The following is a 12,002-nucleotide window of genomic DNA, read 5'->3' as shown; positions in this document are numbered from 1 at the left end:
TTCATTAATCAATAATCACGATATTTCGTTATTCTATTTCAAGTGGAGAGGACAAAACGTGTGTCACTAAAACTATGTAATCGAAACTATAGAATAGATGTTGGATCAATATGCACAGTGACTATACGTATATATACATGAACAGTGTCTAATGAAAGATGTTGTTATTTTCGGTGTTTCATTTGTTAATATTTCTATATTTTCACACGTTACAATACCTCGGTTCGTTGCGTCGTCTGCTACGAGTTTTGCTATCTCGGTGATACTGCCGGTATATATTCTGGATCTAGAGGAATGAATGTCTGCAAAATAAATTCTTTGACAACCGCTCCCCCGGTGCGTTTGGTGTAATGCACCGTGTGTGAGCCTGTGTGCATGGCCATTGACAACAGCGATAACTCTATGTGCAAATACACACAAAAGAACGCCCGACATGCGCGTTATACTGAGTAACCCCACAATCACACGCCCTGCGAACGTCAACCAAGATGGCGGACCGACTCGAAGAAGCACAGCTGCTACAGCTGATGGAGAAACTGAAGACAAGTCACACGTGGATCAAGGTAGCGTTGTTTTCTTACCTCACCTGATCACAGACCAGTAGAACTTTGAATGATATGTCGTCCGTATAGAATCCGACTGGTGACTGTCCCAGGTATCTAGATTGTGACAAGGATAGGCCTTCATGAAATACCGGTGGGTCAATACCGGGGACGAGTTAAGGCTGTCTGTATTTTTACTCTCTCTCTCTCTCTCTCTCTCTCTCTCTCTCTCTCTCTCTCTCTCTCTCTCTCTCTCCCTCCCTCGCTTTCTCTGTCTCTCCCTCCCCGTCTCTCCTCTCCCTCTCTCTCTCCCTCCCCCTCTCTCTCTCCCTCTCTCTCTCCCTCCCCTCTCTCCCCCTCTCTCTCCCTCTCTCTCTCTCTCCCTTCCTCCCTCTCCCTCTCTCTCCCTCCCTCCTTCCTTCTCTCTCTCCCTCTTTCCCTCCCTCTCCCTCCCTCCCTCTCTCTCTCACGCTCTCCCTCCCCTCTGTCTCCCTTCTCCCCCTCTCTCTCTCTCCCTTCCTCCCTCTCCCTCTCTCTCCCTCCCTCCTTCCCTCTCTCTCTCCCTCTCTCCCTCCCTCTCCCTCCCTCCATCTCTCTCTCTCTCACGCTCTCGCAAAGCTACTAGATCTACCCCACAGATAATGTATAGAAAATTACCAATTGATCTAAACTTTAAAATTGAACAAAATAAGTAACATAGTTAGTGAAAACAGTTAAGTTTGTTTGTTATTTTTATTTATTTAGTTACTCTCGCTCTCTTGCTTGTTGAGGTAAGAGATGAGGAAACACATACAGAAATATGGATCGCCTTACCAGAGGTCGATGACTTGAGTTTATTGAGGTTGTTCTCATTTCAGATCGTAGGGGAAATAGAAGCCACGCTGGAACACCGTATAAGTGATTACGAGTTCGTTGTTGACAGATGGCCGGATTGCAGAGCAATGGTTGTTCGGGCGAAGCCAAATGATATAAAGGTATCTTATACATGTCTGTGCATTAGTTTGTGTAGGCATGACATGAATTTTATTTCGTAAATTGAAATAAGGTCAAATGTGATTATCCCTGGCTTCCCCGCTCTAAACCCCATGACCAGCTCAAAACTTATTAAGGCAGTTTGTATCCCAAAGGCTATGTTTGGGTGCGAACTCTAGTCGATGATTTCCAAGGCAGAAATTATGGATATTCTGGCGTGATATCCCAGTGACAAATGAGCTTAAGCACGTTGGTATTATATTGAACTCTGAATTTAACTAGACCGCCTCCGTGGTCCAGTGGTAGAGCGTCCGCCCGGAGAGCGGAAGGTCCGGGGTTCGATCCCCGACCGCGTCATACCAAAAGACGTTAAAAGATGGTACTTGTTGTTACCCTGTCTGGAGCTCGGCATTAAGGGGCTAAAACAAGGACTGGTCGGCTCGGAGTCAGTATACTGTGTCTGAGTGGGGTATTTATGTTAAACTGCGGCATGGTATCTCGGCACTATAAATCGGCATCAGTCCGGACTAGTACAAGCAGCCACACAAACACACACACGTACATGCACGTCGCTATATATGTGCAATAATCTTGGACGCGACGTTAAACCCCATTTCACCATACCTCACCTGAATTTAACTCATGGGAGAGAACTCTGGAGAGCTGCTCAAAGATGAAAGCATCAGCCATGGCACTCGTCAAATCGGGATTGCATGAAACGCGCTCTAAACCCCATGACAAGCTCAAAACTTATTAAGGCAGTTTGTATTCCAAAGGCTATGTTTGGGTGTGAACTCTGGTCGATGATTTCCAAGGCAGAAATTCTGGCTTTAGAAAGAGCACAGAGGTCCATTCTCAAAAAGGCACAGGGACTTCCATGTCATACTAGGTCTGACATAGTTAATGCTCTTCTCGGCTGGCTCCCCATAGAATCATTTATCAGCATCAGGAAACTATTCTTTCTTGGCCACCTCTGTAATTGTTCCAATCATCTGCCTTCTAAGAAGGTTTTTATGACTCGTATCTCCATGTATATACATAAGTGTTCATCTACAAGTATGGGCTTTGTCCCAGACATATGTCGCATCCTCCACAAGTATTCATTGTACTGTCACCTGGAGGCATTTCTTAGTTCCGGTACATTCCTGGAACGGAATATATGGAAAAGAACAGTCAAAGAAGCCGTGAATACTTCTGAAGTACGAGCATGGCGGGAAAGACTTCCATCAGACCCTGACACTGTGCACTTTGAGAGTCTTCATCCGGATGTGACCCCACACGTGGCGTGGAGGATAGCTAGAGAGTATCCTGAGCTAAAGACAGCTGCCTGTTTTGTTGTCCACATGTGTGCGATGTGGAGACCGGGGAACTTACATGGTACCTGTACACATTGTTGTATTAACTACCGTGACTTCCTGACTCACATACTTGTTAGCAGTCATTAACAAAAAAAGAAAAACACAAGAAAACAAAAGTCTTTACGGCCATTTGTCACGCCACGCCCTTCAAATGTGCAACGTGAACGTGCCATCGGCATGTTGCAGACGGGAACGTCCGTAGCTAAAGTCGCAAGGACGATGGGTTGTAGTCGACGGACTGTTAATGATTTACAGCAAACGGGTATCACCGCTGATCGCCCTCCGCCAGGTCGACCACGTGTGACGTCACATGCAGAGGATCGTCAGATTGTCTCACGTCACCTCCGTAACCGATTTTTGACGGCTACATCAACCAGAAATGAACTGTTTAGGGGTAGACTGAGTGCGAAAACTGTTCGAAACCGTCTGAGAACTGCTCACCTTCAAGCACGACGGCCATACTGCGGGCCGATTCTGACTCAATTACACAGACGTCAACGTCAATTGTGGGTACAGCGACACTTACGATGGACGTTCAAGGCTTCTTGTCATCCGTGGCAACCTCAACGCTGCTGCTTACCGCGAGCAGGTACTGGCACCAGAACTACTGCCTTTTATGGCAGCACATGGACCCGGTTTGATCTTCCAACACGACAATGCCAGACCCCACACAGCAATTTTGACAAGGATTTTCCTTCAGAATGCGGTAGTCAACGTCATGGACTGGCCGTCAAGGTCTCCCGACCTCTATCCCACCGAACACGTCTGGGATGCTCTTGGCAGAATCTGCGCACTCTCCAGAACCAACCACAGAATTTGCAAGATCTTGGCACCATTTTGCAGCAACAATTGCGTCGTCTTCCCAATCATGTGTTCACAAGTATCACAATGTCCATGCGGAGGCGTTGTGTGGCAGTTGTCAACGCACATGGTGGCCATACACGCTACTGAACTTTTGTGCCATCAGATTCTCGTGCTTAGGACTTATGATTTAAACTGTTGATGTTATTACCGAATACCGTAGGTGCTTGGAACAAATTATGGTTACCACCGTTATTTAAAATCCTTCTTTGGACATTAATGATTAAAAATCACCTTCTCTGATACATTTGTCCTTTGTATATCATATATGGGATTACTTTTAAAAATGTGAAGTTTTTAATTTGACCCCGTATATATATATCGTGAGCAATCTTCGATGGTGTTTCGTCTTTCTAGCTCTTTTTGTAAAATCCTTTTGTTGGCATACCTCCTTTCTTCGGTTTCAATGTAGAGCGACCACTTATCGCCGATCGCCAACTCCCCGTTATAGCGCGCACGTGATCGCGTCTCATTTTACTTTTTATTTCATTAGAAGAGAGAGAAATATTTATCCGAAACTGATGAACAAAACGGGCTCTTGTGTGGAAATATCTGAAAAATACACCATAATCACCTTGCTCAAATACAACTTTAGAAAATACACGCGGCGGTGTCACGTGACTAATTCACGCGTAAATATATATCATTTCATTTCTTCCCCAAAATACAATTCTGAAACCTATTTGAGCTATATTTCCAAAAATGCATAACCTGTATATATCACGAAACCCATAGTACATAGTATTAAGGATAAGTATGTGTAGATCGAATTTGGGGAATATTGTTTTTTGTCAGTTTGCAGACGACAAAATGATAATAGCATTTCTTAGTTATTTTTATGAATATAAAAATTGATCTGAATTACAGAATTAATTATTATTTGTTCATTTTACAAATTGCTCCCCAGGAGTTCTTCTTGGGGGTGTTATTTTTACAACGCAACAGTTTTTGTACTTTCCACTACAAGATAAAACCCGCATGTGACACTGATTCTGATATTTCCATCGGATAAATGACTTGCAACATGTAGCGGTCCACGCAATTGACAAAAATATTCCCCCCGACAGTTGAAGTATCTGGAGCCGATTGTGAACCTGTACGCCACCGACCACGATGCACTGAGGGGCCTTCTACACAACTTGGACTGGTCAAAGGGGAAACGGTTTGAATGTGAGACAAATAACCATATCGTGGGTACAATGCATGTATTAACTTATGGGAATGTGCACATGGGCGTACATATATATGTGCATCGATCGCGATGTGTGTGTGTGAATGTAGGTGTGAGAATATTTGTGTGTGTGAATGTATGTGTGAGAATATTTGTACAAGTTTCAATTGTCCCCAACTTGATTCAAATGAAACTGTTTTCTATAAACAAAAACCACCAACCATCTCAGATTTAACGAACTACAAGGAACCAGAGAAATCAGTTCGTTATATCCGTTGTTCGTTATACACGTTTTCGCTCGGAAACGTCCGCCATCTTGGATAAGACAAAACACAATACACGTAATTGCAGTGTTACACGTGAAATCTTCATGGCCTAATTTCACTGCAAGTTCGTCAGCTTTGGTCTGCAAATGTCCCTGGGTGGACGGTCCCATTGTATCTGAAACTTAGATGCCTAGTTTGGATCTCTATTTCCGACTTCAATAAGGATGGGACTTCGGGGTGGTGATGAGCCAGTTGAGGAGGATGCACTAAAAGGTGGAGGTGCCATTACGCCTGGTGACTGTGTGCTGTAACTATCTGTAAGACTTACAAACGTGGAAGGGGATGAAATAGCTTGACACCTTGATGGTGACTGTGTGCTGTAACTATCTGTAAGACTTACAAACGTGGAAGGGGGTGAAATAGCTTGACAACTTGATGGTGACTGTGACAATATTTTCAGGCCTGAGTGAACTGAAGAAGTTAATGAGCTACAGAAACGTGTTCCTGGAAGTTGTGGTGTGTTTTGACTTGTATTGAGTGAGGAAACACTTGATCTATCGAATCCGGGTGCACACAATACTGCAAATAAAATCGACAAATGAAGTAGTTGCTATCTACATGATCTAAGGTATGATTAAAGGACAGGGGATCAAATCATTTCCATTTTCTACTTTAATAATGCCTTAATCAGTGTTAAACTAATGAATGCACCAAAGCTCAAAGTTTCTGTGCCCCAAAGAGACAAGACTTACCAAACTTATTAAAGTAGCATTGCATAAAATCCTTTGCTCAATTCAATGAGTTCCTAAACATAACACTATATAGACAGCGGACGTAGTGTCAGTAACATGTGCCATAAAGGTAATCAGTTCCACTCACATATAGAATGTGCATTGTGACGGCAATACCAGATTAATATTTGCAATTGCTTACTTTCTTATTCCTAACAATCTGCAAACCTACATACAAAAATAATTCTAAAATTGTGACACCTCACCTGGTGACTGTGTCTCATTATCCTTCTGGTTGCAATAAGGGGCGGTCGGGTAGCCTAGTGGTTAAAGCGTTCGCTCGTCACGCCGAAGACCCGGGTTCGATTCCCGACATGGGTACAATGTGTGAAGCCCATTTCTGGTGTCCCCCGCCGTGATATTGCTGGAATATTGCTAAAAGCGGCGTAAAACCTCACTCACTCACTCACTCTGGTCGCAATAGGTGTCAAACTATCATCCATGTCACTTTCTTCAACGGAAGTCATATCAGCAAGGCTCTCTACTCCAAGCTTCTCCAGGTCACTTTCTTCAACGGAAGTCATATCAGCTAGGCACTCTACTCCAAGCTTCTCCAGGTCACTTCCTCAACGGAAGTCATATCAGCTAGGCACTCTACTCCAAGCTTCTCCAGGTCACTTCCTCAACGGAAGTCATATCAGCAAGGCACTCTACTCCAAGCTTCTTCAGGTCACTTTCTTCAACAGAAGTCATATCAGCTAGGCTCTCTACTCCAAGCTTCTCCAGACTCATCATTAGATTTTGGAGAACTGTTGCATCAAGATTGGGTAGAATCCCTTGTATGTTGTCCCTCAAATGCTGTCGTGACTCAGGCAGAGGTGTCTTTTCCGGGGGTGACTCTCACATTCTCCATCTCTAATAAAAGGGACTGAATGTTTAAGAGAAAAATAAGTGTTTTCATTAACTTTATAAACTGATATCAGGAAAGGTTCCAAAAGTTTTTACTCAGAGACGGAGTATCGTTACTTTCAGTAACAAGAGCATGCAAACCCATAGTAGAAACAGGCACCAACTGTGTTACTGGGTTTAAAATGAAATATGGGATATCATCTTTGATGAGAATGACTCGTAACTCAAACCTTTTTCATTTTCAGATGTAATCAACACCATACTACTGTTGTTGTCTTTGTACTCATGTTTCTAGACACAGCTTCTTGGCGTGTATCTCCACTATAAATAGTAGGGTCAAAAGGAACTACATCGTCAAGTTTGGTGCTGTAGAGAGGTAGCAGTGAAACAGTGATGTCTTGATCCAAGTCATATCAATATGCTTGTAATTTTGTAATTTCCTTACACACTGCTTGAAATAGGAATATTTACTTTCACACCACATGGTCCCAAGCCTGAAAAGGCTTCATAAGCAAGTCTCAATATAAGGGTAACGCTATTTTTCAGGGCATTATCATTTGCAGAAGCCCGAGGTCTTCCATTAACTGCCCGACGAAGGAGGGCAGTTGAAAAGACCGGGGGCTTCTGCAAATGATAATGCCCTGAAAAATAGCGTTACCGTTATTATAGCTAAAATGGATGGAATTTGTTATCAAATAAAAAGAAACAACAATGTCGATTTTGAAACATTTACTGCAATCAACACGAATGTCACTGACCCACTTTTACAAATATGGAAACGTCATAGAACAAACCCATGTTGTACCCATGGTGGGAATTGAAACCGGGTCTTTGGTGTGACGAGCAACCGCTTTAATGACTGCACCACTGAGATGAAATGGGGTTAAACGTCACGATTAAGATTATTGCACTTATTTAGCGTGGTGCATACACCCTACCTCCTACATGTAATCCTTTCTTTCAATTTATCAGGCGTGGCCAGTGGGCTAATGCCGGTTTTGACAGAAGTGATACAACTTCACCGTGTTCCCACCGGTACACACACTGACGCTGTCTACCTGAAAGTCACGCAAGATACACTGAAACTCAGGTACATCTATACCATAGTTCGCTTAGGCTCCTACACTTACAATAATCTTTGTGTACTTGCTTAACAACGAGAACCATTCAAACATCATGTCGACAAACATGACATATTGTGGAATTCATTACGAAGTGTGTCAAAGTAAATGATGCACTTGTCTTGATTATGAGTGAATGAGTTGAGTTTAATACCGCTTTTAACAGTATTCCAGTTATATCGTGGCGTGTCAGCTTGATGTGGAGGAAAGCCCGAAGTGATGCAGATCTCAGACGTTCACCCACGAGCACATGTATGGTGCTGCAGACCTAGAATCATAATCAGGGCGAACTGGGATTCGAACCCACAATTATAGGTTTCTGACGTGCCCAAGGGACGCAACTCTGCACAGCTAATTGAGGCGCCTTACACAACTGGGGCTCTCGTGCCCCTGTATACATTATGATGCTTTACAGATACAAATGGTCAACAGTATATGAAGGAATTTCTTACATTTTAGATGTATTTGGATATTTTGAATTTTTGTGATAATTAATCTTCGCAGGCCCGTTCCTGAAGGCTGTACCCTCTCAAGCCTAGGGGCAGATCGAGCAGCCCTGGTTAATTCGGTGTGGGACTTACGCAATGGAGATGTATCTGAAGCCTACATCAAGCACTTAATAACCTCACTTCCTTCCACCTGTCTTTACAACCAGGAGGGGGAGCTGTTGGGATACGCCCTTACCTATCACTACGGGTGTCTGGGGGTGCTGTACGTGCTGGAGGAGCACCGAGGGAAGGGGTACGGGAAGGTCGCCATGTCTCATCTCGCATTTAAACATCTACAGAAAAAGAAAGAGGTGTTTGTCATGATACAACGTGTAAACACGCCGTCTATTAAGATGCATGAAGGTATCGGATTTGAGGTTATTCCAGATATGTCATTTGACTGGATATTTTGTGATTAGTAATGTGCAGATCTATGATCTTTCAATGTTTCTCAAACCTTACAGACTGTACGTATGAGCAGTTAAGATCAGGCGTAGTCAAGTAAAGACATATTCAAGACATACTACATCTACAAAACCATATATCCTTTTTTAACTATTAGCCTGGATTTTTAAAGGAACACATCTTGCGACAATGTAATTTTTGTTGAAGGCATTTTTTAATTGTCTGTGAACACTTATCCAGATGCTTTGAATTTAACCAAGAAGCAACTGTTGACAATAAAACTGTTTTTTACTATCTGATAGATAAAGTCCTAGTAACCTCTAGCCACGTAGGCATGTAAGGGTTGTTTCTGAAATGTGATGATTAACCTTTAAGAAAAAATATAAAATAGTAATAATAATAAACCTGAAAAGCTATTTCCATGTGTGTGTTGTTCCCTTTGTCTGCAATTCTTCTACGGTTCCACATGCAGACATCAAAGCTTTATGGATAGCTGGGGATACCATCACTTTGATGTGTTAAGATGTTTGTCATACTCCTCACTGTCACAGTTATTGTAGCATATCTTTACAAGATAACTTGGATCCAGACTTGGGATCAGCATGGCCCAACAAAATTGTGTGGCATACCTACCCATTGATGCAAGTACCCATATAATGTCATAAGACGCACATGTTTAATCCAGACTGCACCGATTTTAATGTATGGTTTGGAAAATGCAGCTTGATTTTGTTACTCAATACCAGTTTTCATGGTCTTCAGCGAATTTGAAAGAGAACCACTGCTTATTAAAATGTATAAACGCATTATCATATCTTGGTATAAAATTGCAATAAATATATAATCCCCAAATTAACAAACAGTACCAGTTTACCCACTATCGCCGATATACTCCCGCATTAAATATGATTTAAAATGCCATGATGAAAATATTTTTGACAATCTGCTGTTTATGTGAACATAGAAATTCCTGTAAGATGTCAAGTGAAAGAAGCTCACTTCACCATATACATATTTCCTTTATATGAAATATTTCTTATGGCAAATATGTATAAATAATAAAGAGGTTCATTTGAAAGCCGTCATCTTTTTTATTAAAAGTAAGTGTATACCTGAACAAAAATCGTCATAATATACACAAGTGTGGACAAAATGATTTGTTTTACGTTTGCATTTCTTCGCTTGATTGTCGGAACATTGATGTCTAAAGGTTGCACCAGGTGCGCGGATGTGAAGAGATAAGAAGAAGAAGAGAAGAAGAATATTTTATTATACCCGCTTTACATATAAAATGACAAGGCAAGAATGTAAAATCTCAGAGGCCAGCCAAAATGGCCTACGAGACACTAAAAGACTCATAAAGACATAATATCCCCCGAACAACCATCCTATATACACACAACCACATCCATTCCCACATCCAGTCCTTCACTCACAGCAGCATACTCAACCCGCTCAAACACACCCGCTCATTCAAACACATCCAAACCCTAGCTGACAACCCCTCAATCACATCCAAACCCTCACCCACACTGTCACACAGTATCCTCACGCACACCCTATTTCTCAAACATACAATCACCCACACTGTCACACAGTATCCTCACGCACACCCTATTTCTCAAACATACAATCACCCACACTGTCACACAGTATCCTCACGCACACCCTTTTTTTCAAACATACCCTCACCCACACTGTCACACAGTATCCTCACGCACACCCTATTTCTCAAACATACAATCACCCAAACTGTCACACAATATCCCCACGCACACCCTATTTCTCAAACATACAATCGGCCACACTGTCACACAGTATCCTCACGCACACCCTATTTCTCAAACATACAATCACCCACACTGTCACACAGTATCCTCACGCACACCCTATTTTTCAAACATACCCTCACCCACACTGTCACACAGTATCCTCACGCACACCCTATTTCTCAAACATACCCTCACCCACACTGTCACACAGTATCCTCACGCACACCCTATTTCTCAAACATACTATCACCCACACTGTCACACAGTATCCTCACGCACACCTATTTCTCAAACAAACCCTCACCCACACTGTCACACAGTATCCTCACGCACACCCTATTTCTCAAACATACCATCACCCACATTGTCACACAGTATCCTCACGCACACCCTATTTCTCAAACATACAATCACCCACACTGTCACACAGTATCCTCACGCACACCCTATTTCTCAAACATACCATCACCCACACTGTCACACAGTATCCTCACGCACACCTATTTCTCAAACATACCATCACCCACACTGTCACACAGTATCCTCACCCACACTGTCACACAGTATCCTCACGCACGCCCTATTTCTCAAACAAACCATCACCCACACTGTCACACAGTATCCTCACGCACACCCTATTTCTCAAACATACCATCACCCACACTGTCACACAGTATCCTCACGCACACCCTATTTCTCAAACATACAATCACCCACACTGTCACACAGTATCCTCACGCACACCCTATTTCTCAAACATACCCTCACCCACACTGTCACACAGTATCCTCACGCACACCCTATTTCTCAAACATACCCTCACCCACACTGTCACACAGTATCCTCACCCACACCCTATTTCTCAAACATACCCTCACCTGTACCCATTCCCGCATCCATACCAACTCCCTTATCTGCATTATCAATCACGCCCTCACTCGCAACCACATCCTTTCCGACTTCCACAAAATGAAGCATCAACCACGTACAAAGACACTAACAAAGTAACAATCCACTGTCACATATACACACTCCCAACTAAACAACACACAAACACAATTAATTCCGACAATACGAAACAAGCATACAGCACAATCTTACAGGCCAGTCACTCATCACACAACGCAGCATCTCCATACAACAATCATACAACACAGCAAAACAACAGTGAAAATGATATGAATTATCTCATGTATACAACTACCCAATTTATTATTTTATATTATATTTTCTTCTCTGAAAAATTGAGAAGATTGCGCTGCAAGTGGTTTAACCAGATCGTCGCACTGCATTAAGAATATGGTTTGGTCTGCCGGAGACATGGTAATAAACGAGGGGTTAATATGGGATACTTTCTGCCAATGATTAAGTCTTAGATCTCTATAACAGTCACATGTTACCAAAAA

The 12,002-nt window shown here is 42.6% G+C and overlaps 1 protein-coding gene across 1 annotated transcript; it reads left to right on the top strand.

Annotated features, from left to right (window-relative positions):
* Nucleotides 1-336: 336 nt before the first annotated feature.
* On the top strand, nucleotides 337-9,902 carry LOC124122960 (glycine N-acyltransferase-like protein 3). Its single transcript, XM_046486172.2, has 5 exons — nucleotides 337-563; nucleotides 1,400-1,516; nucleotides 4,801-4,903; nucleotides 7,783-7,900; nucleotides 8,436-9,902. The coding sequence occupies exons 1-5, from the start codon at nucleotides 489-491 to the stop codon at nucleotides 8,836-8,838; spliced, it is 816 nt and encodes a 271-aa protein (XP_046342128.2). The 5' UTR covers nucleotides 337-488; the 3' UTR covers nucleotides 8,839-9,902.
* The last annotated feature ends 2,100 nt before the right edge of the window (nucleotides 9,903-12,002 follow it).

Source organism: Haliotis rufescens, unplaced genomic scaffold (genome assembly GCF_023055435.1).
Source record: "Haliotis rufescens isolate VD_foot unplaced genomic scaffold, xgHalRufe1.0.p SCAF_6, whole genome shotgun sequence".
Classification (NCBI taxonomy): Eukaryota; Metazoa; Mollusca; class Gastropoda; order Lepetellida; family Haliotidae; genus Haliotis; species Haliotis rufescens.
Note: the sequence above shows the minus strand (reverse complement) of the source record. Positions and strands in the feature narration are given on the sequence as shown.

What these genes read in the sequence shown, in the direction of transcription:
- LOC124122960 (XM_046486172.2), top strand. Translation starts at nt 489, where the DNA reads ATGGCGGACCGACTCGAAGAAGCACAGCTGCTACAGCTGATGGAGAAA. An exon ending in CGAAGCCAAATGATATAAAG is followed by an intron (nt 1,517 to 4,800) that starts GTATCTTATACA and finishes TCCCCCCGACAG; the next exon opens with TTGAAGTATCTGGAGCCGAT. An exon ending in CAAGATACACTGAAACTCAG is followed by an intron (nt 7,901 to 8,435) that starts GTACATCTATAC and finishes TAATCTTCGCAG; the next exon opens with GCCCGTTCCTGAAGGCTGTA.